At 34.8% G+C, this 27343-nt stretch overlaps 1 protein-coding gene across 8 annotated transcripts in view; it reads left to right on the forward strand.

The window, feature by feature from the left end:
- Window positions 1-27343, forward strand: part of FBXW7 (F-box and WD repeat domain containing 7) — a 181789-nt gene that overhangs the window by 152003 nt on the left and 2443 nt on the right. For all 8 annotated transcript variants that reach the window (XM_066280793.1, XM_066280787.1, XM_066280762.1 and 5 more), the window contains 8 exons: window positions 3038-3179; window positions 11989-12123; window positions 17692-17815; window positions 19618-19754; window positions 21077-21190; window positions 22475-22656; window positions 24580-24805; window positions 26349-26559. In XM_066280793.1, the coding sequence (XP_066136890.1) occupies window positions 3038-3179; window positions 11989-12123; window positions 17692-17815; window positions 19618-19754; window positions 21077-21190; window positions 22475-22656; window positions 24580-24805; window positions 26349-26559 (1271 nt within the window). The remainder of the gene's footprint in view (window positions 1-3037; window positions 3180-11988; window positions 12124-17691; window positions 17816-19617; window positions 19755-21076; window positions 21191-22474; window positions 22657-24579; window positions 24806-26348; window positions 26560-27343) is intronic.

Here is a 27343-nt window from a genome sequence, read left to right on the forward strand (position 1 = left end):
ATTCTCATGTTTCTTTGAAGAGTTAATGATTGTAAAAGTGTTTCTTTCTGTTTATTCTTATGGAATGATAGTGTCACTAGTACTATTGACTAACACATTTTGAGATCACTGAAAATTGGGAAATACCTTTTTTTAAATAAGAATAAGAATATCTACCAGTATAGCTTTCTATTTTGTTACAAATGCATGAAGTAAAACACAAGCAGAAATTCTCTTGTCAACAAAAATTTTAAATCACAATTTTTCAGGAATTCTAAAAAGTAAATCCAAAACTATAAATATGAGCAAATGTATCTTGTTACTATAGTAACAGCTTTTCTAGGAAGTATATTTATATATGCAGAATTGAAGATACATTATTAGTAAAATAAACCTCATAATTACTAACTAAATCATATTTCATGAAATTGCTGTTAGAAATCCCCTTTTAATTGCTTGGTAGTTCTTATGTTTTTAACACATACATTTCTCACCAGTAGAATAGTTTCCATAACAACTAAATACAATTGTAGTCTTGTTTTCTGCACCATTCCATCATTTTTGGATTTTGCATCAGTATAAAACTTCCCACTCTCACGCTAATTAGGCTAACTTAAGCACAATATCTACTACCCAGCCAATTAAAAATGGCTTTGGATGTGTATTGGAATGTGGTATTTTAAAATTTAAATGACAAAAGTATCTTAAGAACTTTTGGGGGGGGCTTTTGGGTTTTTTGCATAATTGTTACTTTTTCAAATTAATGAAAGTTAGCTATAGAAACCTTAAGAACTTATGAGGGTGACATTTCTTTTTTCCCCTAAATATTTTGGTGGGGAGTCATTTTTATTCTATAAAATGCAGTAAAATTAACATTATTCAAACATAGGTTTTCATAATTGAACATTGTTACAATTGTGTCTTTTTTCAGAGAAAACAATTTATATTTTTATTTCATTCAGTTGTGAAATATTTCTTACAAATGCTTTTATATGAAATTTAGAAATTATAATAATTAGAATAGTTTTATGTTTAAGAAATTAAGGGATTATAGAGTAAAGAAAAATAAAGCTATCTCTTAGTTATTCAGGAAATGTTTTTTGTGTTCTTTTCTCATGTTAACTGTCCCCCTCCCTCTTAACCCTTTGCCTTTTGACAATTTCACTGTTTTGACACTTCCACCAGAGGGTGTGGAGTGATACAGAGACAAGTGAAACTATTCCCTTTATTTTTGTTTTTTCCTTCTGGTCTTGATGAAGTATTTCTTGTATGAGAAAGTTTAGTTTAATGTTAAAAGCGTGCTATTTAAAAAAAAAAATTGATTCCAGTTAACCATATAATTTTTGGTCTTCTATTAATATGGCTGATACCTGGGCAAAGGTATTAAATTGTTCAGTTATTTTTAAGGCAGCTGATGAATGAATGCTAAATTTTTAATACAGAATACATTTTAGTAAAAATTGTCTTTAGTTGCTCACTTTTGATACTGAGAAACCATCTGAAAAGGTGAAAGTTTTATTTTTAGCGTTTTAACATACAATATTATTAAAGTAAACCAAGCAGCATACCCTTTCTTTTTGGAGCTGTTGTCATTATATATTTGATGGTTTTTTAAATTTTTTGACAGATTTTCTAATAGTAAGATGAAATTATAATTTTCCATTATTTTCATTAGAAAATTTAAGTTATAATTACTGTTTAGAAATTATTTTATTTCAGAGAAGAATTTTTTTTAAATTTAATAGAAGAAAAGATTTAATTGTTGAATGTAGATGTATAATGTTGAAAGATTTAAAGGTGGTAGATTTGCAGATTTTTCTATAAAATCTGGTAACTGAGGTAAATGTTTTAGCAAAATAATGAGTTATGCTCTCTAGGAAAGAATTGGGGGAGTTGTTTTATTAGTAATTTGTCAGAGCTTGATATTCAACTCTTAGGATACAATTTCTATGGTCTTTGGATTTAAAACACTTTATTTTCATAGCTCAATAAATTGAAGATTATTTCACAAATATAACTAGTTAATTGTATCTTTCTGCTCTTTTTTAACTATCTCTGAAATAAGAAATGTTTAGTTTTTACCTCAAGTTTGAATAATTTAGTTATTGAAATTAGGAAGTAAAGTTTAATATATTAATAACAGTTTTAATTATACTTTTTCTAATTAGTGTTTTTTAGGAGAGTTATACAATTTTGGAGATAGAACATCTCGTCTTAACCTCTCCTTTTACTAGTGGTAGACTTGAATTTCAGATTTAAAAAAAACTGTCTCAAAGTTTAAATTATTGGATAAAAGTGTTTAGACGATCTCATTTAATTTTGCGTATAGTGTGTTTTCAACACTTACCTATTTTGAGTACACACATTCCCAATCAAGGTTTGCTCCTGTCAGATATTATCCAGACTGCCGGTCTGTAGATCAGTTCTAAGCTTCATACGACATCAGGTAGCTAACTCTTTTGTAGACTGGCACGATATTTTTGGACTGGCATTGAAAAAAACTAATCCAGACTAAGCTTTATAAATTACATTACCAAAAAAAAAAAAAAAAAAAAAAAAAAAAAAAGACAGAAATCAGCAAACTACTTAGGAGGAAACTCAAGGAACAATGTGACCAGTGAAATGTCCAAAACTATTTCTACATATGAATTTTTAAGGCATTTATAAGTCTTATATTCTTCTTTATAAAGAAAAGCTTTACATTTACTTAATTATGTCAATGAAGGAAGGCCAGTCAAAAGAGAAGTGGACCTGTGTCTTCTAATGAAATATTTTAGTATTATTTGTAGGTATCATCAACTTGCATTTTTGCCAGAGAGATTCTGTCATTTGGTTGCAGTTAGCATTGCTGGACTAAAACAGGTGCTTATGTGGGAGGGAGAAAACTTACTCTAAGAATAGCAGGATACGTTTTGTGTATCCTTGGTCTCTGGGAATAAGCAAATAAAAATAATAATTTGATTGATGTTTGAAATATGCCAGATCATCATTCTTATTAAATTGGAGCCTGTTATTCTTAATAAATATGTCTTTGCTTTCACTCTTTTATTTTTCGTAGTACCACTGGACTTGTACCATGTTCAGCAACACCAACAACTTTTGGAGATCTGAGAGCAGCCAATGGCCAAGGGCAACAACGTCGCCGAATGACATCTGTCCAACCACCCACAGGCCTCCAGGAATGGCTGAAGATGTTTCAGGTGACATGTCTAAACACAGTACTTGAAGTGCTTCCCTAAATTGCTGCAAAAATGTAAGAGATTATTCAGCCATGAAAAGAAATTGTTATATGCTACACCTTGAATGAACCTTGAAAACATTATGCTAAGTGAAAGAAACCAGACACAGAAGACCTCATATTGTCTTACTATATCCCAGAAGAAGCAAATTCATAGAGACAGAAAGTAGATTAAGTGATTGCAGGCTGTGGTGGAAGGTGAGGTCGAGACTAACTGCTGATTGATGCAGGGTTTCTTTTGGAGTGATGGAAGTGTTCTGGAACTCGACAGTGTCTTGGTTGCACAGCAAGATGGCTGTGCTGGCCGCCACTGTAGTGGACATTTATAATAGTGGATTTTATGTTATGTGAAATATATTTCCATTTTAAAATGCTTTTAAAAGTAGAGGTCTTATTTTAATTTTTAAGTGTATTAATCAGGAGAGTCCAATGCTTATTTTATGGAGGTGTGCATTTGCATTTCTTTCATTGCATTTTTTAAAGACCTTTCTTCCTTTGCCCCTTTATGTTTGGGTTTCTGGGGTTACTAAACGTGTTTGTGTTCAAAACTGCATTGCTTGGAAGTTAAGTATTTAGGAGTAATGTTAAGAGCTCCGTGAATTAGTCACTGGTGGTAACTCATCCACCACTGTTACTCTAGCTAGCAGCCTCCAGGAGTTGATATAGCTTTTTTTCATTATGCCATGCTTGGGTATGGCTTATTGTGCTCATACTCTGATTACTGTATTTTAGTAGCATTTAAAATCTTTGAAAGTTTACCCAGATGATTAGCTATAGTCATACCTTGAAATTTATGAATTTTATAACTCATGATAGTGATATTAAATTGATTTCTCTCTTCTTCCAATGAGATAATACATATAAGTCATGTATATAGCAAAATAGTTGGCATGGATTAAACACTTGCTTAATTATTCTTTGTAAATAATAAATAATACAGGTTATGTAAAGTGAAGCTATCTGTGATATTAGCCACCATTCTAGTATAAAATGAATTTATTTTTGTACCTCTCGCTGCTTGATTGGTGGTATTTTAGAAATTTTATGAATGCATAAGGGAATAATAGTTGAAAAAGAGGATACTTTGACATTTCATATTTTCAAGATGTCTATGTATGAAAATCCTATTTTTAAAATACCTGGGCAAAAACTAAATAAATGTCCTGGTTTTTTTCCTTCAATAGCTAGAAAACTCACTTGTAGCACTGTTGCTTTTAAATAGATTTTAAGAATTGTTTTTAACTTTCAGGTGATTTCAGAGAAACTAGGATAAACCTTTTTATTTTATTTTTTTTCAGTGAGTAACTGAAAGGTTAGAGCAGTAGTTCTTGACAGGGGGCAGATTTTCTCCTGGTTGAAACAGTTTTGGTTGTCATAACTGCAGGCATGGGGTGCAGGTGGGAGGGGGTGCAGAGGTGGGGAGGACAGGACATTGCTGGCCTCTACTAGGAAGAGGAAATGTAAAGGATAGCCGCCCACAACAGTTATCTGGCCCAAAATGTCAATAGTACTGAGGTTGAGACTCTATGGTGAGAGGAATGAAAAATGTCTTTTATTGTTTTTACAATATTATGAACCACTACAATTACAAAGAATCATGGTTTCTTTTATTATTTTATGTTCATAGTCACTTATTGATTAAATTTACCTTGTCCCAAGGATTAGTCTCTCCCCTTCTCCCAGGTTCATGATTTTCAAAAATTTTTTAAATTATAGTTTTCCTATACATGCTTCAGAGTCTGATTATTTGTTGCATCATTTTCAAAAGAAAGTTATCCATCAATAAGAAGTGAAACTAGAAGTCAGACATTAATACAGTCTTAAAGAAAATACTTCAAAGATTTTTACCGTCTCTGATTAAGATGAGGAAATGGGAATATGGGTGTGTGTTCTTATACCTGCACGTGCATGTGGTGTGAGCAGCACAACACTTGAGAGTAGTACAGAAACTGATTTCATCTCATATTACGAGCAAGTGCCAACATGATCAAAAATTACACTATTAGTAATTGTTTTATCATAATTTTAGACAGCCTCCAAAATACTTATTTTATGTGAAAAGCTTTATTTCTTACCAGAAGGTAGTTTAGAGTGATATTTTAAATGAGTAAGGGCCAATTTTTTCTCAATATTCCAAAATATTCTTTGCTAGCCATTTAAGTGGGGTTTTTTTTCCAATTTTTAATTGAACTTTCTCAAATACTGATCTATATATAGTAGTAGAGGGCATTTATACATTATTTTGCAGTGAGGGTGTTTTAGGGAGTTCTTTGTACAGTGTTTGCTTATTTAGGTAGCTCATGCTTTTCTTAATGAAATGTCCACATTACCACATACTATATGTCATCAAATCTGAGATGCAATAGATTGTTAGTTGCATCACAACTTCAAAAATGTTAATTTTTAAAAAAACTTTGTTTCTTAAGATTAATGAGATTCAGTAAACTAAAGACTAGTAGGCTAGCCTGACCAAGCGGTAGTGCAGTGGATAGAGCATTGGACTGGGACATGGAGGACTCAGGTTCAAAATCCTGAGGTCAACGGCTTGAGCATGGGCTCATCTGGCTTGAGCCGTGGGCTCACCAGCTTGAGCGTGGGGTCTCTGACCTGAGCGTGGTATCATAGTCATGACCCCATGGTCACTAGTTTGAGCCCAAAGGTTGCTGGCTGGAAGATCAAGGTCGCTGGCTAGAGCCCAAGGTCACTGGCTTGAGCAAGGGGTCACTTGCTCTATTGTAGCCCCCCCTCAAGGCACATGTTGAGAAAGTAATCAATGAACAACTAAGGTGCTGCAAGGAATAATTGATGCTTATCTCTCTCCCTTTCTGTCTGTCCCTGTCTGTATCTCTCTGTGTCTCTGACACACACACACACACACACACACACACACACACACACACGACTATTAGGCTAGCTTTGTTTGGTGAAAAGACCCATTAGATCCCTTTACATATGAGAAGTAGATGCAATGAAGAAAAATTGTTCTCAGTTAATAAGAATAACATGTAGAATTGTTACTGTAGGTATAGTACTATCTTTTTTTTTCAGATAAATATTCTGGAGCAAAGAAATCTAGCAACAAATGGTCAACTACACAGGTAGATCAGGACTTTAACCCTTTGAGTGCCATGTCTATTTCTGACTCACCCAGGGCCTCACTGTTGTTCTCTGTGCTTTATTCTCAAGGTTGATGCCAAAGTAACTAGAAATGCATCATTTGCCTAAAGGCTTACAATGCTTTAATGCCTGACGTGCAGAGAGATACAATTCATAAGGTGGGGGACATGAGTTGACCTGCGCTGGATAGTTGAGGCACAATTAAACTGGCATGATTCCTACAGATATGCTGTAGGGGCATTCAGTGATGACTTTTCTGTTGCATAACAAGCAAGGGAGAGTTTGTCCCCTTACTGTTCTGCTATTTCTCCTAAGGCAGTGATACAGCATTGTTTTGGTCCAGTTCCATCTATTCTGACAAAGTACTCTGTACTCAATTTATAAATTGAATGAGAACAAATGACACACCATTCTGGATAAAGGGAAATTGAAACAGAATGTCACTGCAAAATAGAAGTGCAAATTAAAAACAAACCCACCTTCCCACCCCCACCCCCCGAGAAATCTTGTACTGTTTGAATTTTTAGTAACCATTGATTCTGCTTGTTTTGGCAGCCAGATTGATGCTTTAGAATGCTAATTTTGGGGAAGAGGATTTTTTGGTTGTTGTTTTTTATATCATCTGGTTGTTAATATATGGTTTTTCACTTGAAAATTTTAGCCTAGGTAAAGACACGAATAACATGAACATTCCCTTATGTTCACATTTATGTGCAGAGGCATCCTGATATAATGAGAAGCACATATGATTTAGAAGAAAAGCTCTTAGTACAAATTCTAGCTTTGCCTCTTAACAACTGAGTAATTTTGTTGATATTATATAACCACTCTTGCCTTTATTTTCATCCTCTGTAAAATAGATATATATAATGCTAAAAAGTTGTCAAGAAGAAGAAAACATGTAAATGTGCTTAAAGCTGTACTGGGAAATATAGTGGAGACACAATAAATGTTAGTTTCCTCTCTTGGTCAAGAAATTGCCTTATTTGAGACTCAGTTTTCTCAGGTCTAAAAAGGGCTTTCCCACTCATACTGGTTGCATTGGTTTTTTCAGAAAACAAAACCTGGATCTTATTCTTTGAGTCAGATTTTGATATAAGTCGCGCCTAACTATTAGAACTGACCCACAGTAGAATGGGAGATAGTAACATACTCTGCTTCTGGAACTACTGAAACAGACTGGATGACCATCTGCTAGAGGTACTAGAGAAGTAAGTTCTCTAGTACTGTCCACAGTGATAAAATATATATCTGATTTGGATACTAAGAGTTATCCAGGTGTTATTAATTATTTTTCACTGCTAGTATGTGAGTCACCTACATCAATCCTGGATGAGTTGTTTATTTAAAACAGGGGTAGTCAACCTTTTTATACCTACCGCCCACTTTTGTATCTCTGTTAGTAGTAAAATTTTCTAACCGCCCACCGGTTCCACAGTAATGGTGATTTATAAAGTAGGGAAGTAACTTTACTTTATAAAATGTATAAAGCAGAGTTATAGCAAGTTAAAGCATATAATAATTACTTACCAAGTACTTTATGTCAGATTTTTGCTAAGTTTGGCAGAATAAATCTTTATAAAACAACTTACTATAGTTAAATCTATCTTTTTATTTATACTTTGGTTGCTCCACTACTGCCCACCATGAAAGCTGGAACACCCACTAGTGGGTGGTAGGGACCAGGTTGACTACCACTGATTTAAAACATAAAATGTCTTCAGCCTCACCTTGCCACTAAATCAGACTCTTTGATGGTGGGTTGTAGGACTCTATGATCCTTGCTTTCCTCAACCAGCATTTGGTAAGCACTGATCTGGACCAAGCCCCTCATTATACAGGTGAGGTCTCTACAACTCACACTAATTAAGGGACTTCCAAGAGGTTCCACAGTGAGTTTACTGGTGAAACCCAGGCTTCTGATTACAGTTCAGTTCTCCTTCTCCATTACCTGTATTCTCTAATTACCTGAAATAAAGTATCACTTCCATGGGGAATTTTCAAGTCGGCTTTTGCAGTTTTGTCTGCAAATTAGATTGTATGTCTCTTGACCCTTTCTGAATTGGGAATGTTTTCCTTTCCTCTTTAATAGTTCCCACATCATTTTAGCATGAAAGACCAAAGGAAGATTTTTTTTCTTTTTCAGGATAATTCCTTTTCAAAACAGATATAAAATCATTATTATCAGAATTATTCAACACTTTTGCAGATAAAGAAACTAAGGCTGCAGAGGTTAAATCAAAACCTAATTAGGAGTAATATCTCTTCCAAAAGTTGGGTTTTCTGATCCCCAATTCAGTGTTCTTTTCCCTATTTCTCATTAAAGGTTGGTGTAGGTTGTTATTTTGTTTTAATGTAGTTATTAACTGCAAGGTTTTCAAGTTAATACATACTTCCCCTTGACTAAGCCAGCAAGTTCTAATGATACCATCAAATATAAAGGATTAGAAACACTCTAGAGAGAGTTTTGAAATGGTGTTGGTGCAGTATTTCATGACTGTCTGGGGATTCCTTCATTGATTCAACAAATATTTATTGAGCATCTGTTAGTTGCTAGGCCCTACTTTGGAGCTGGGCTATAATAGTTAACAAAATAGACCACCTCCCTCCCCCCAAAAAATTTTCACCAAACATTCTAGTCAGGAGGGGGATGGGATTGGGGGGGCTTGGAATTAGTCTGCAGTTTTAAAAAGGTTGCCCAGAGGGTGACTCATGGAAGTAAGCCATCTGGGTATCTAGGGGAATAATATTCTAGGGAACAGTATGTGAAAAGGCTCTGACACACAGCATGCTGGTATGTTTGAACATGGAAAGAGTGTGTCTATGACTAAAGTGGAGCGAACAGGAGGAAAAGGAATAGGAAATGGTAGCCTTATAGGCTAATCTAAAGACTTTGGGTTTTACTTTGAGGAAAGTAGGTCTGGAGGGGTTAAGCGGAAGAGTGACTTATCAGTATCACTCTGACTACTTTGTAGAGGGTAGAAGAAGGAGGGCAAACGTGGGAAGCTGGGAGGCCAAGGAAGAGGTTATAGGAATTATCCAGATGAAAGCTGATAGCTTAGACCAGTGTAGTCATAGTCAGATTCTGGATATATTTTGAAGTTTAAGGCCTTAGAATTGATTGATGAATCAGAACTGTCTACCAGTGAGAGTGAGGGAGCAAGAGATGGGATGGTTCCAGAGGTTTTGGCTTGAGCAACTAATAGAGTGATATATTACTGAAGTGGGGGGATTGTGGACATGCATATTAGAAAGATCGTGGACAAGTTAGGTTTCTATTACATATCGACGAATACATGTTGAGTAAGCAATTTTATATACAGGTCTGGAGTTCAGGGAAGAAATTCAGGCTGGAGAGAGGAGAGCAGCTTGTGTGACCCAGACCTTAGCTGGAGCCATCTAAGATATGTGAATTGAGCAGTTAGACTGTTGACTATGTCTGGTCAGTGGAAACTGTCTGGTTTACTATGTAGTTTATATTACAGCACTAATTTTTATCAGGTATATTTTTCAGTAAACTGTCACAAAGTAACATCTGCAAAATGTATGTATAATTTAAATGAGATCTATTGCAATTTTATTCGACTTGTTAAATCAAATACTGTTTAATATAAGATAAGAATATAAAGTCTTAGAAACATTTTGCTATACTGGCCTAAGTTTTGTCATAGACTTTGCCTTAAATATATAGAAATTTCTGACACAGTTTCTAACATTTACCTGAGATCTGAATTATTTATCTTTTAGTCTAGCTTATTTTTTTCGTTTTGTACTACCATCTCCTAAGATCCTTGATAAGATATTTTTCCATCTTTTAGCACTTTTATATTGTGTGTTGGTAGTGTTTTTGTTTCTTTATGAAAATCAGTAATGATATATAGTAACTGAAAAAATAAAACATTAATCATGTATAGTATATTACTTTAAAGTAGAAGCATTCACAGTAGCTACAAATATAGTTAAAATATTTAGTATATGAAGTAATAATACACTGAAATACATTTCACTGTCCTTTTACTATACATAGTAAAAAAGAAGAGTACATAGGATATCTTTAATTTTATATCAAAGTTTAACTATAATCTCTTCCAAAAATATTTTTAAAGTAGGCATTACTATATGTAGAGGAGATTAAGAAATTTATATTAAAATTACTGTTATCAAGTAACTTAATTAAAGCTGCATTTTAATGAAGTCAACATAGTTATCCTTTACCCAAAATGGGTATCTCCTTATACTAGTGTCCATACATCTTTACAGTGTAGACAGAGAGGAACAACATATTATAAAAAAGCCACTTCAAATCTTGTGAGGAATGTAAATCAATAAATCAGAGCTTATAGTATTGATGCTAATTGATCAGAGTTGAGTGGAGATTGGTCAATATAAGTTTATGCAAAGTTAGTTTTGAACCAGGGTTTAAATCTGTATGAGGGAAACTTTACAAAATAATCAAACTTCAAATAAACTACTTTTCATTGGTCATGTGTGTGCATGTACATGTATATGAATATTTTAAATTTTATGTATGAATCTTCACCTTAATCAAAATGGCTACATGGTGAGTATTTAAGGACAGTGGTCTGGCTGTGTGTATATACAGAAGTGAAAGGAAAGCACACAACTCATTAGATAGAGGCTGTATTTTCTAATATTTGGATATTTCGCAGGTTTTCATGATGGTTAAATGAGATTATGTTTGTGACAGGTGCTCTGGAAAGACTACTTAAATGTTTGATAGTATTACCATAATTAATACATTATGACAGGAAAGAAGAGTTAAAGATTATTGTAGAGTCTACACAAATACTTTTAAAAATAAAAACTTTTCTAAATAAGGCTTCCCATATCCTCAGTATATCTCAGTTTTCAATTACTATGTATTTCACACATTACAAAATGCAGGTTCCTATTTTGACTAAGAAATATAGTCGAAATCCAGGTCTTTGTAGCTCCAAACCTCACTCACCTATTGTTCTTTCTTCACCCACTTCCAAAATGGACTTAATTATTCACGAAAGTACTTAAAACAGCCTCAAGGATATTCTTTCACTTAAGAATTCCAAGGCTATTTAAGTGCTTTACATGATTATTGTGAGGGGAAATTCTAACATTTTAAATTAGTCACATGCTTTTTAGTTTTTCCTTTTAAGAACCATGACTTTTCTGTGCAGGTGTTTCTCAATAGAAAAAAATGTTTTTAAAAGAATTCCCTAGTCTAGTTTAAAGGAGCTTATATTTTTCAAGTATAATGATATGTTTTTGTTTTTCCATAATGTAGAACTTTTCTTTACCCTCTTTTAGTCTTGGTTTATATTCTAATTTTACTAAGTCAGCTACTATTTTCTACTGTTTGCTGTTTTTTATCTGAAATTATTTTCACAACAAATTGAAGTCCTTTTAATTTGCAGAAGACACTTGTCAGATATTAATAATGTGATGCAGGAATATTTTCCTATCAGAACCATGACCATTTTTAGGCTTTTATAAAATAAAGGTAGCTAGTAAATTTGATGAGACTAAAAGATTACACTTTGTTGCCTTCTGGAGGAAATGTCACTATAAGCAGTTCTTTTTATGTTGTATGTAAACATGAACTTTTACATTTGAGACATCTATGAAAACAATACAATTTTCTAATTCCTCTTTGATAGAGCTGGAGTGGACCAGAGAAATTGCTTGCTTTAGATGAACTTATTGATAGTTGTGAACCAACCCAAGTAAAACATATGATGCAAGTGATTGAACCCCAGTTTCAACGAGACTTCATTTCGTTGCTCCCTAAGGAGGTAAGGATGATCAGTTATATTCTTCATTTTGTGCAATTTGAGAACATAATTCAACAGCTGCCACCTTTAAACATTGTCATCCTAGCTATGAGATTCAGTATTGCCAGCTTAACATTTTTTTTTTCTTTTCCAAGTGAGAGGAGGGGAGATAGAGAGACAGACTCCCACATTCACCCTGACTGAGATCTACCTGGCAACCCCTGTCTGGAGCCAATGCTCTGCTCATCTGGGGCCATGCTTGCAACAGCTGTTTTTAGCGCCTGAGGTGGAAGCTCCATAAAGCCATCCTTAGCACCTGGGCTGATGCACTGGAACCAATCAAGCTATGGCTGCAGGAGACGAGGGGGCGAGGAGGGGTGAGAAGCAGATGGTTGCTTCTGTGTGCCCTGACCAGGAATCTTACCTGGGACATCAACACGCTGGGCAAGCACTATACTACTGAGCCATCTGGTCAGGGCCGCCAGTTAAACACTTTTAATTAGTGCTAAAGAAGTGCTAAAGAAGGCTATGCATGATAATCTGCCATGATTCAATAATATAATTTTCAGATTAAAGTATACTTATGGATTGAGTGACTTCCTTCTATCAGTAGAGTCTGTCACATGTGAGAGTAAGCTGTTGAGTTTCATTAACTTGATTGTTTCTTTACCAAAAATTTTTTCCAGGTTATTTGAAACCCAACCTTTAGTTGTCTTGGTATGTTCATTATAGTAGTAGATTTTTAAAAATCTTCATTAAACAACAATTTTTTTCCTTTGTTGTTTGTTTATACTAAGTCTCTTCAAAACTGATAGTTTTATGATTCTGTTGAATTATAGTTCTCTTTTACTTACATTGTATAATTATTTTGAAATATATGGAGTTTCACATGTATATCTTTTTCTACTAATCCCACTTTTCACCCCATCTCTCTCTCTCCTCTCTCTCTCTCCTCTTTCTCTCTCTCTCTCTCCCCCTCTCTCCCTCTCCCCCTCTCTCCCTCTTTCCTTCTCTCTCTCTCTCTCTCTCTCTCTCTCTCTCACACACACACACACACACACACACACACACACACACTTCCAGAGGCTCTATACCAGCTGCATTCTTACAGTATTTCTTTTGGAATTATTAATGTCCATTTGTTTTTATATCTTTGTGTAAACTAATACTTTTTTGATTGTTGATGGATTATGATCATATGGACATTCTTGTGTGTTTAATTGAGGATTAGTTTAAGTTGTACCTTTTAATTGATGTTATAGGCTACATAGTTTTATTTATGTTAGCAAACAGAAATAGTATAACATTAAATAATCAGTCACCATATTGTCACAAATTATGTGTGTGCTGCTGATTTGTCAGCTAAGAAGACAATATAAAATACTAATATAACATTGCAAATGATCCTGAAACTTCAAATTTGAAGAGAAAAGGAGTCAGTTTTTTTAGATAACCATTTTAAAAATACTAAAGGCATTCAAAATAGTCCCAATAATAATTTCACATTGGATATGAATAAAATAATTTTATTGTATTTGATATATGAAACTAAACATAATTTTAGGAAGAAGCAAAGTAGAAAAACCACCTTATTCCTGAAATACTTTTTTCTTTAGAGTGATTTTTTAAAAATGACATTGTCCCAGAAAAAAACTTCTATTCTTGCTGGCTCACTCTAAAACTGAATCCTTTGAATAGATTTGGCTTATGAAAGTGACATAAGCTCTCTTTGCTTCTAGAAGGATATTAATAATAGGAAACACTTTTTTATAAGTATTTGACTGAAAGTGAATTTGCTTTTGATATACTTTTCATAGTTTCCCTTAATACCCTTATTATTTTAGAAGGGAGTATTTTTACTAAAAGGTAGACTTTCTTTTAGTCTAGTTTGTCTCATCTCTGAGAATAGTGAGGGGTTTTTTGTTTTATCTTTATTTGTATTTCCACTTCTTAACACACAAGAATGTGATTTAAAATAAGAAAATGAAAGTATTTTTTCAGAGTCTAAGAATTAAGCACAAATAAAATTTTTTGGATTAAGAGTTCTTTTCAAAATTGCCTTAGGAAAAAGTAGTGAGGTTAGGTGGAAAATGAGAGTGAATCCTGGCTTAGAATATCATTTATGTTTTCCTTTTATTTATTTTTTTCAACAACTAGAAAACATATTTCCTATTTTGAAAAATGCTTTATTGTATGTGTGGAGAAGTAATGATATAGATCTAAGTCCTTAAGGAATTGAGTATTATTTTACCGGAGTCTTAAGTACTATCATTATTTAAAACATTCCCTTCATGTCAGGAAATAGGCATATATTAATTTTGTTGTAATTCCTTTCAACAGATCTCAAAGCTCTTTACCAAAATTTACTTATTAATCTCAAAACCTTGCCAAAAACCTCATTAGTCTCACTTGGGAGGCTTGTGAAAAACAACATTATCCTTATTTTTAGTAAGTAAATATCAGGAAAAACATAGTGATATATTAGATGATATAGAACAAAACCTAAAATTTTAACGTAGAATCAGACACCTTTTTCTTTATTTTTATTCTTTTACTAATTTAATTCATTGAAATAAAGCAATTCTTCTGGAAAAGTATTAGCTACTTTTAAGTATAATATGTGATATTTTATATGGGTTGTAGAGAAAAACAAAAAATAGCAGCTCTCCCTGAAATTAAAAGTTTGGGCGAGGGGAAGGCAATTATTCGAAATAGATTTTCATTTTAATAGTTTCTATCTGGTAGAAGCGATTCTTAGGAAGAATTACTAATATAGATTTTACCTTTAAGAAAAATGAGTAGAAAACTGCATTAGCTAGATCGTTTGACTTGGCTGCAGGAACCCTAAAACCCCCTATTATAGTATTGTAGAGATGTAGTTTGGGACCGCGCCATTTTTCTCCTGTAAGGAACCCCACATGACAAATTCTTGCTTGCTTTGAGGAACTGGTATACTTTCCCATAATACACACTACAAATTGTGGAAGTGATTGCTGTTCTCTCTTTGCTTGGCAATTTAATTTAAAAAACGATGTAAAATATTGTTGCCAGCATACTTGTCTTCCACTTTTTCCCTGATTTAAACCTTCTTTTCTGATTTTTAATGCGTATTTGCCTATTTTGCTGTATATTTTCTGGAATACCTAGATGTTTTCATGGAAATGGCTAGATGTAAATAGACAAATATTTAATATGTTTAAGTTCTTGGTTGAGTTCCTTTACTATTTTAAAGAAAAGTGTATCAGTTACTTATGGAGTTAGCTTTTCAACTACCTTTAGTGCCTGAATGTTTCTTTGCGTTTCTCCTCTTAATTAGTAATGAGGGAAATTTTACCTGTTGACTTTGGGCTATACCTTTAAAATCTAGGCTGCTCTGGATTTGTGTCCTAGCCTTTAAAATTCATTGAAAGTTTCTGTAAATTACCTGATTTCTTCTCAGCAAGATTACTAAAGCAAAGAATAGGCATTTTCATATGGTCATTCTAAATATCTGAGGTATAAAATAGTATTTCTTACACAAATATAATTTTTTTTTTTTTTTTCATTTTTCTGAAGCTGGAAACAGGGAGAGACAGTCAGACAGACTCCCGCATGCGCCCCACCGGGATCCACCCGGCACGCCCACCAGGGGCGACGCTCTGCCCACCAGGGGGCGATGCTCTGCCCATCATGGGTGTCGCCATGTTGCGACCAGAGCCACTCTAGCGCCTGGGGCAGAGGCCACAGAGCCATCCCCAGCGCCCGGGCCATCTTTGCTCCAATGGAGCCTTGGCTGCGGGAGGGGAAGAGAGAGACAGAGAGAGAAAGCGCGGCAGAGGGGTGGAGAAGCAAATGGGCGCTTCTCCTGTGTGCCCTGGCCGAGAATCGAACCCGGGTCCTCCGCACGCTAGGCACACAAATATAATTTTGTGCCTAATAATTTTTGCATTAAATAACAATTTTATATGGAAGATTAATAATATGGTGGTATCATATCACATTACTGTTAGTTATACTGACTCTAAGCAAACTTGCTCAAACCTTGATTGACTGATAATTTCAAGTATCCACTAAGAACTACAGTGTTGAAATATATTTATATGTGTATGTATATGTGTACACATATACACTTTTGAATATATTTATGCCTTTTTATTTTAAATTACTCATTTTCTATGTTTGGTACTGAATGATCTTTCTGGACAGACCAAAAATAATTATTCCATAGTTTTTTTACTGTCTTTTGTCATCGGTAGTTAATACTACTGGTGAATTGAATACTGACTAGTTGAAGTATTTTCTAGAAAGAATATACTCAATATATTTGTGATTATTGATTAACTCCATATATACAAAGTCATTGGGAAAGCATAATTTATATCATGTAAATTTTATCTAGCATTGAAAAATAATTCAAATTGTACTTATACTCCCTTATATGGTCCTATATGGTCCTTGGCCCTTTAAATGATAGTTTGTTTTAATCTTTGTAATTTAGTTTATATGAAAACTAAACTATTTTGCTCTATTTTTTATTGCTCTATTTAGATCATTTTGTCCTAATATCATGATTTAAATTTCTGTGTGATCTGTGTGGCTAATTGAATAAGCATACTTAAAAAGCTTTCATTCCCTTATTTATTTGAATTGACTTTATACAATGAAAAAGAAATTGATACTTTACAAGAATGGGAAACAAAATTTGAAAATCAGTGCTATACCAAAGGACTCTACTATATAACTCTATCTGACCCATCAAGAAAATCCCCTTAAGCAATACAAAGTAATTAGGACCTGATTACTTCTTCTTTTTCTTTTTTTTTAAATTTTTTAAAATTCATTTTAGAGAGGAGAGAGAAAGGGAGAGACAGAGAGAGAGAGAGAGAGAGAGAGAGAGAGAAGGTGGGGAGGAGCTGGAAGCATCAATTCCCATATGTGCCTTGACCAGGCAAGCCCAGGGTTTTGAACCGACGACCTCAGCATTTCCAGGTTGACGCTTTATCCACCGCGCCACCGCAGGTCAGGCGGACCTGATTACTTTTTTATGTCTATGGAGAGGTTTATTAATTGTTCCCTTTTGTCATTTACAATAAAGGGTGTAAATTTTTGAAAAGTTCATCATTGTAGTAATAAACACTTTGATATAAATAAGAACTGTCCAGTGTATCAAAAGTGATCTGAAATCATACCACCCAGAATATAAAGAAATCTCATTTCATAAGTCCTGTCTTCAATGTGAATTTACATTGTACTGGAGAGAGAAAAAGGACAAAATTTAAACAGCTAATAAAGTAAAATAGGTAGGTAGATAGAATTCTTGAGACTCACAGCAAAGGCAAGAGCAGAGGCTGGAAGGTTTAGTAAGTATTACTTGAAGAGGTAGATGAGGAATTAATGGAGCGAAGTTCACAACCAACCGAGTGTTTGGGTTTTTTAAATCTATTTTTTATAATTTGTTAAGATTGAATATTAGAAGGATTTCACAATTTTAGAAATTAGAATGTAGAATTCTATTACATTGATCTGTGCTTTGTCCTGTAAAGAACAATTAACTTACTATTTTTATATATGTAAAAATAGAGGTGTACTGTGCTTTTTCTTTTTCCATAGCTGGCACTTTATGTGCTTTCATTCCTGGAACCCAAAGACCTGCTACAAGCGGCTCAGACTTGTCGCTACTGGAGAATTTTGGCTGAAGACAACCTTCTCTGGAGAGAGAAATGCAAAGAAGAGGGTAAGGTTCACATACAGAAAATGTTTGTACTTTGAGAAAGCAAGGTGATTCTGAAAACAAATAGAAAAAATAAGATTAAGTTTTATGTGCAAATAGAATAAAGTAGTGGGTAAATGGAAAAAGGACTTCTGGCAGCCTATCAGAGAATCAAGAATGAGTCTTCATTTGCATTCACCTACTTAGATAAAACCCACAGGTTATTCCACTCATTCAAAGGGGCCAAATCTTGCAGCTAATTTCTCTAATGAACATTGTAACCAAAAACAAATATAACTGATTATTTGCCTCCCAGTCTCTAGTAGAATAAACAATGAAAAAGTTGAGATGAGGTTGATTTAAAGTTATATTGGCAATAAAATACTCAAATAGTCGATATTTTATTCATTTCTCCACAAATATTTTTGGACACCTCTTAGAAACTAGGCGTTCTTCAGTGCTAGTGGTACAGTAATAAACTCCCATTCTTCTCTCATCATGAAGCTTATGTTCTTGAAACCTGTTTAAAAAAAAAAAAGAATTTCCTCTCTTGGTAGAGGAGTAGGTATCATTCATATTAACTAAAAAAAGGACTTCCCCCCCCCCCCAGCAGTTGTCTAGAAAAAAATATTTTTGAAAAAAAAATGTAAAAATATTATTTGCCTCTGACAAGCAGCATTTTAAAGAAAGAATCTTAGAGCATCAGACAGAGGCTCCGTAGGTCGTCCTCTCCTCCTGGAGATTGTGGTGGGGTGGGAGCACGCATGGTTAGGACGGCTTGGAGGTAGAGATCCCGGTACTTGGTTTCCAGTCCTGCCTTTGCCCTGCCTGTGGTTTGGACTGAGCAGTGAAACTATGTCTTCCTAAGTATCTATATACATAAAGTGGGATTAATCATCCCAGCCTTACCTTCTCTCATAGAATCATTATTTTAATCACTTAAAAAAAATAATGGTAACATTTACATAACAAAATTGTAACCATTTATAAGTGTACAGTTTAGTGGGATTGAGTACATTCACATTGTTGTACAGCTGTCACCACCATCCATCTCCAGAACTTGTTTATCTTCCCCAGCTGAAACTTCATACCCATGTAACAGTAACTCTCTATTCCTCTTCTCTGAAGCCCCAGCATCCACCATTCACCCACCATTCTACTTTTGTCTCTGTGAGTTTGTATAAGTGCAGTCATATGGTATTTGTCTTTTTGTGACTGCCTTATTTCACTTAGCACAATGTCTTCAAGTTCATCCAGGTAGTAGCATGTGTTAGAATTTTTTTTAAGGTTAAATAATATTCCCTTGTATGTATATACCACAGTTTCTTTATGCATTTATCCATCAGTGGACACTTGGGTTGCTTCTACTTTTTGGCTATTATGAGTAATGCTGTGTTATGAATACAGGTATACAACTATCTGTTCAAGTCCCTGTTTTCAGTTCTTTGGGGTGTATATTCAGAAAGGGAGTTACTGGATCATATGGTATTCTATGTTTAGTATTTTGAGAAGCCACCATACTGTTTTCCATAGCAGCTATCCCCTTTTATATTCCCACAAGCATTGCATAAGGGTTCTGATTTCTGCACATTCTCACCATTTCATACAGTCATTCTGAGAAGAAAATCAAATGGTTAATGTAGAAGAATACCATACAAAATATAAACTTTACATTATTTTGTTTTGTAGTACCAGTGTTAGAAAGTGGGCAGTGTCCTGCATTTTGGTGGTTTTCTATGCTAGTGTAGGGGAAAATGAGATACATTATAAAGTGTGTAGTATTTATTATTGGTGAAGGCAGTTACTCTTTAACTCTTTAAAACTAGGTATTGATGAACCATTGCACATCAAGAGAAGAAAAATAATAAAACCTGGTTTCATACACAGTCCATGGAAAAGTGCGTACATCAGACAACATAGAATTGATACTAACTGGAGGCGAGGAGAACTCAAATCTCCTAAGGTAACTGAACTCATGCACAGTGTAACCGAATCTATTAATCAATCTGTGCTAGCACCAACTATGTTCTTCCCTTTCTTGGCAACCAGTATAAATTGACACCTATCTCTAGCAGAAAGAAAGAAAATATATTTGAAAATAACTGAAACGTAATTGACAATATCCTTCTTTTGTGGACTTCTCTAGTCTGACAACTCATTGTCTTAAATAAAAGATGAGTTTATTGGCATGTCGTTCTATCTTGTGTAAATGAAAATTTCTTATTATGCTGTTGAATTTTGTATCTTATACTGTACATTCTACCTAAGAATTGCTCCCTCTCTGGCCACATAGTCCAAGTAAGATTTTTGAGGTGTATCCATGTTTTGTTTTGTTTGGGGGCTTTTCTATGTTTTTTATTTTATTTTATTTTATTTATCAAGTGAGAGGCAGGGAGGTGGAGAGACAGACTCCCACATACACTGCGACTGGGATCTACCTGGCAACCCCCCTTTTGGACTGATGTTCTGCCCATCTGGGGCCGCTACACTGTTGCTCAGCAATCTAGCTATTTTAGTGCTTGAGGCTAGGCCATGGAGCCAACTTGCATATTTGAGCAGTGGCTGCAGGAGGGAGGGGGAGAGAGAGAGAGAGAAGGAGGCTGAGGGGTGGAGAAACAGATGGTTGCTTCTCCTGTGTGCCCTGACTGGAAATCGAACCCAGGACTTTCACATGCTGGGCTGACGCTCTACTGCTGAGACAACCGGCCAGGGTCTCTGTGTTGTTGTTTTTTTTTATAAATTTAACTATTATTAACATTTCAAGTATATAAAGAATAGCAAAAATGCTTGAAATTTTAAGGCATATTTTTATAACCAGAAAAAAAGCAATTTGGAGAGAAAGTGTTTGAGTCCTAGATATACATTATAACAGGCTTTTTAAATTTTAAGTTCAAAAGTTGATAATTGTTGGTCTTGTCTTTCTAGTTAACAGGTGCTTTTGCTTTTGTGTATCAAGTTATAAGACTTAGACACCTATTTTGGTTTGAACAGATAAAATAGGTAATTATAAAATCCATTTGCGTTTGAACCATTTTTATGAGGTCTTAAATCAGCAAAATTATAACAGTTGATGTCTCAAGTATAAATCATAGAATATGGAAACAATATAATGTTTAATATTTGATTTATTAGCCAGGAATGATGATGCTTCATATTTCATATAAATCTTAATTCTAGAAATAGATTATAGATTACTGTTTCTATTTATGGCTTATTTTTTCTTTTCACCCGTATTTTAAAAAACATAATTTAATAACATTGCTAATCTGTACATCTACCTTGTAGGTGCTGAAAGGACATGATGATCATGTGATTACATGCTTACAGTTTTGTGGTAACCGAATAGTTAGCGGTTCTGATGACAACACTTTAAAAGTCTGGTCAGCAGTCACAGGCAAAGTAAGTTTACTTCTTTCCCACTTCACAGTCATCGTGTTTTTGTTTATCTTTGCAAAGATCAGCCAGTAAAAGGAAAACAAGGGGTCATTTTTTACTCTAGTTTGTTTATATAGCAGATATCAGAGCTTCTAATTTAGCTTCTTCCTTGGCATGAAGATGATGTTTCTCATGATAGGCATGTCACTAGTTTCTTCTTTAGTTAAATAGTTTGTCTCTCTTTGATGTAGCTATTAAGATTTTAGAGATGTGCTTTATCTTTTTCTTGTCTTAATTTTTCCTCCCTTTTTAACCATGCAAATTCTATCTCCTTCCTTTTTAATATGTTTTCAAAAATATGATTGAAGGGTATTTGTTTTTTCTTATAAACTGCTTTGTTGATAACATCCTTACAGTTTAGAAGTTAAATAAGTTATGTTAATTTAGACTAATCTCAAACCCTGTGATGTGGAAGTTAAGCAGACTAGGTGTTTAAAAAGGAGCTTGAAGAAGAAAGCAGTCCATGCAATCAATTTCACTGCATACAATATTATAATTTAATGGTTTTCTATTGGATATTTATATTTATCTTTACAATGGAGAATATTCTTATGAATTGACCACCTAAGTAATAATTGGAGAAAGTGTGGGGACCAGAATCCGTGTCTTTTAAAATGTCCTATAGCATTTTAAAATGTTGATTCTTGGGCAAGAATCTCTAAATAGTCTAAGTTAGATGTTAAAATTTTTTAAGGCAGCTTGATGCTTCCATACTTTAGTATTAGTTTTGGATTGATTTCAGGGCTTCACTGTGTGTCTTTACTTGTCTAGAAGTACCTTACCTGGCTCCTCACTGCTGCCTTGAGGCGGATTGAGCCGAGGTGTGGTATGTAGCCACACCCAGCACTGTCGGCTTCCTTCCATGCAGTCGACTCCCATGGACAAAACCAAGTTGCCCTTGTAGAATTATTTCATCAAAGAGACCAGGCTGGAGTTCTCATACTTTAATGATAAATGTTTATTTCCTGTATACCTATTCCTGAATTGTGTGTATGTGTACAATAGGTAGTACTACTGAATAAACAAAGCAATAAATAGCAATGGTGTCATGTTATGTGTGTGTGTGTGTGTGTGTGTGTGTGAGAGAGAGAGAGAGAGAGAGAGAGAGAGAGAGAAATGAGTTTCTTATATGCCAGACAACCAAATTGAGTAAATATAACTTTATTCCAAATTTTAATGAGCTACTCAAATGCTATTTAAATCATTTTTCTTTCTATTCAAAAGTAATCATCTTAAGTGTTTTTCCAGTGTCTAAGGACATTAGTGGGACACACAGGTGGAGTATGGTCGTCACAGATGAGAGACAATATCATCATTAGTGGATCTACAGATCGGACTCTCAAAGTGTGGAACGCAGAGACCGGAGAGTGCATACACACCTTATATGGGCACACTTCCACTGTCCGCTGTATGCATCTCCATGAGAAAAGGTGAGGGGCGGCCCACAGTGGTTGGGAAGTCCTTGTCTGTCATTGTGAATTTGGGTTTTGTGTGGAGGTGAACTTGTATAATACCTAAACTGTGTCTGATGGAGATAGTGATAATGTGCTCTTAAATTAGACTTTAATGATTAGATTTCAGATGTTTCTATACTAGGAAAGCACTTGTGTGTATTAGCTTAAAATTGGGGGGTTATTTTTAAATTTTCTTCCTCATTTATTAATGTTGGCTTCTTGAAAGCTTCTATGTTTTAATTTTGAATAACATCTTACTTTATTGTTTTACATCTCTGATGACTCATCATCTTAAAAAATCTTTTTTTTTTTTAATTTGCTATTCATATTTCTGCTAGTGGGACAAATTCAGCTGTTCAGGCTTCAAGTCTTTTTGATTATATACCCATCCTACCCCCACTCCATCAAATCCCTATACCTAGGCAAAAGCTGAGGCCTGTCTGTGGATTCTGATTTATTCTTTCATTACCTATCACCTGAACTGTTGATATAGCGTTAAGACCTGGTATTCTCACCCTTTACTGGGCTGACAGAACTCTCTGTTGGGTTAGTAACACTGCCCTTTGGGAGCACTTTGTCACCTACCAAGTTAGAACAAAATCCTCCATCCAGTTTTCAAAGTGTTTTCAGCCAAACCAGACTGCCTGCTTTTTTTCCTCAGTGTCTTTGCCGTTGGTTTTATGTACTCTTACAAAGCCCTCCTATTGAAAGTCCTTTCTGTCTTCTTCTGACATGTCTTCATGGTACAACCTGTTAGACAAATGTGTTTTCTACTTCATTTGTCAAAAACAGTATTAGTGAAGGGTCCTTACAGTGAATCCACTCCAGTCTTTACCTTTAACTCTGCCCACATAGCATTTTCTTTATTAAGAATCATTACATTAAGCAAATTTCACACCAGATTGGTAATATGTGAAGAAAAATTACCTTTTCAATTGTAATTTGAAGCTGCTTTGAACAGTGTGCTCTGCTATTAAAATTTAGGGGATTGGTATCAGGAGACCGTACATTTCACTTAAATCTCTCAGTGCTTCTGTTTCCTGCTCTTCCAAATGTGGAAGCTGTGGCCTTCCTTTGTCTCTTAGGAATGACATAAGATACCTGAGTTTTCAGCTCCCCTTTTAATCTGGAGATTACAAAGTGTTGTATCACTCAGGTTTTTAGAAGACTATAGCTCCAGTAATGTTGGATCGAATTTTGAAAAAATTTCTGTTGCTTCAATATATGGACCTTCTAAAACCTATATATCTTAATGTCCCTATAGCCTGTTGAATATTTATAAATATAAGCAATATGCAACCTTTGAGAACATGTCTAAAACTAGTTAATTTTACCAAAATATACGGTGTAGAGCACATATCTTTAATTATTTAAATAAATTCTGATTTGTTTTGTTGAATAACCTTTATTGAATTTTTCCCTAATCACAAAGGGAGTATGTATGTATTCATCTTAACAATTTTGGGAAATGACAGAAAGAATAAAGAAGAAAATTTTATTTTTTCAAAATACCACAGTTTTCCCATTGAGATTTTATATGTATTATGCACATTAGCATTTTATTTCTAAAATTTAAGACCTTATTGTATATATTTAGAGCTGGCTGCTGCTGCTGCTTCTTTTTCTTCTTTTTTAAATACTGTAGTTTTCAGAGCCCCAAGGAGCTACTTATCTCTATAGGTAGGGGAACCAAACAGGCAGAATTCTAGGCTTCCCAACTTCTAGTCCTAATCAGAGGAACTCAGCTTCTGTTTGTTTACATATCAGGGTTTTACTTAGGATGTCTTTGAAAACAGGTGTTCCTGCTTAAGGAAAGAAGTTTAATAATCACTGACTTGAGATATACTTAATCATGTTATTAAAAATTGTAATACTTTTTTTTTCTGTTTCCCCCCACAGAGTTGTTAGCGGTTCTCGAGATGCCACTCTTAGGGTTTGGGATATTGAGACAGGCCAGTGTTTACATGTATTGATGGGTCATGTAGCAGCAGTTCGCTGTGTTCAGTATGATGGCAGGAGGGTTGTTAGTGGAGCCTATGATTTCATGGTGAAGGTGTGGGACCCGGAGACTGAGACCTGTCTACACACGTTGCAGGGGCATACCAATAGAGTCTACTCGTTACAGGTAAGAGATCCTAGATCCCTCCTCCCTTCCGACGCTCTACTGATGAATCATGAGATAGCTTTAGTCAGATAACCACCGTCACATTGTTGATCCAGGACAGTCCAAAACAGATGAATCAGGTTACTAATTGTTTACATGTATTTTTAAATTAGCATGAAGAAAGCTAAATTTGAAATTGTTTATGTGATTTGTTTCAGTTTTTTCTGTGATCCATTTTCTGTCTGAAATACACATATTTGTCCTGGAACCTGGGGTTTTGGAGCCCTAAGTTTTGCTCTGTTAATTAATGGGTAGATAGTCTCAAAGGAGAATAACCGGATTTTAATAAACTCCTTAACAGAGGATTAATTTGGCCAAAAGCTGCCCCTTTGCCTTGATAGCTGAAAGCTGATGGACCATGTAATTGTGATTCCATCCCCATTCAGAGTGGAAGTGGAGCCGTTCTGCGTAAAACTGCTCTACTCTCTACTCTCGCAGGGCTACTAATCTGTGGTCATAAAGAAACTAGTTCTTTGTATACATTTGAACCTGATGTCCTTTGACAGACTGCCATATTTTGAGATAAAGTAATAGCAAGTTTAGAAAATGGGTCTCATTTTCTGCAAGACAGCATTTCTATTCAAAAATATTTCCAATTACTTATATAGTTCATTTACCAGTTATTGCCCATTAGTGATCAGCCATATTGCCCCAGTGCCGACAGTCCTATTCTTGAGGTATTTGTTTCTCAGTTGATGAAATATTGACTATGCCACGAAATATTGACACATAATAAAGGTGTTTGTTAACTTAGAAAAGGTTATGAATTTGGAGAGGGAATTGGCTGCATCTGTTTTTATGTTTTGTAATATGCTAAGAACCTTAATGAATAGAATATTCTCATATAAATAAACCATTAGATTGAGAAAAGACTATTTTAGATCTTGGAATTAATAATACTTAACTGACTTTGTATAACTGGGAAGCAGGAAAAGAGGTGCTCTGTAGATTTCTGTTTTTATCAAAACACTACCTCGTCTAACTCCAGATACAGTTATCTGTTGGCGCATTTCCTAATTAGCACTTAGGTTATTGTAGATGAAAATTTTATTTTGCATACAATTTTTAGTGGAACTAACTTTTAAGCACCATGAAAGTTACTTCTGGCCCTACTCATGTCTTCGGTGTTGATGAGCACCCCCCTTCCTACAAGTCATGTCAGCAGTTTCAACTTCCTGTTGGGAAATAAAACTCAAATGGCAGTCCTTATTACATTTTCCATAGTATGGAGCACAATGTGTGACCCTATGATCTGAAAATAATATGTTCATTTTAGGTGTTCTGCTTTCTTTGTCATTGTTCCTGCTTCTTTCTGGTAGAAGCTCTGAGAACATGCTCTGTAGAGGTGCTGGGTTACATGCAGCTCCTCCCAGTACCTCACCTTGTTCCCAATGTTACCTGCTCTCTATGCTCTGCTCTGCTCCCCTCCCCCACTACGACTAAGGTCAGTAGGTAGTATCAGGAGCGTCCACACGTCTAGTCTAATAAACTGTGTCTGTTGTAGTTTGATGGCATCCATGTGGTGAGTGGATCTCTTGATACATCAATCCGTGTTTGGGATGTGGAGACGGGGAATTGCATTCACACGCTAACAGGACACCAGTCGTTAACGAGTGGGATGGAACTCAAAGACAACATTCTTGTCTCTGGGAATGCAGATTCTACAGTTAAAATCTGGGATATCAAAACAGGACAGTGTTTACAAACATTGCAAGGTAAGTATTGGCTATCCCCCCTTTAGTTGTGTTAGTTAAAAAGTAGATTGGCCTGACCTGCGATGGCGCAGTGGATAAAGCATCCACCTGTAATAATACTGAGGTCGCTGGTTCGAAACCCTGGGCTTGCTGGTCAAGGCACATATTGGAGTTGATGCTTCCTGTTTCTCCTTTCTCTCTTTCTCTCTTTCTCCCCCCCTCTAAAATAAATAAACAAAAAAAAATCTACAAATTTTTTTTAAAAAAATTAGATCATTGTTCAAAAGAAATATGCGTCACAAAAAGAATTAAACTCATATGAAATGAAAATGCTTATTTTGGTAAGTTTACCAGCATGTCTACTCTGATTTAACAAAGCTAGGCTATCCTTGAGAAAGTGTGTTAAATTGTTTTCAATATAACATTTAAATTGTTTTTGATATAAAATTATTTAATCACTTCCCATATTACAGTTAACTCTACCTAACTTGAAAGAACAATTTGAAGAAAGATCTTGACTGTATTACAGGAGCAACATACTCATTTTATTATTTGAGTGATTGTCTCATTTTGAATTTGTAGTCCAATTTTAAATTAAAGAGCTGTCTTGCTGGAGGGAAAAGAAAACAACCCAAACTCCCTAATCTGATAGAAAATTGCTTTGGCCTCAACTTAGACCCTTAACCATCTGCTTAACTAGAATAGGAAGGAATGGTAGTGCCCACTCAACTAGAGGAAGAAAAATGTGAAAGCCACTATTATTAAATGAGGCACAACAGTGTTATCTTAAGTCATGATTAACTTC

The sequence above is a fragment of the Saccopteryx bilineata genome, chromosome 1, assembly GCF_036850765.1.
Source record: "Saccopteryx bilineata isolate mSacBil1 chromosome 1, mSacBil1_pri_phased_curated, whole genome shotgun sequence".
Classification (NCBI taxonomy): Eukaryota; Metazoa; Chordata; class Mammalia; order Chiroptera; family Emballonuridae; genus Saccopteryx; species Saccopteryx bilineata.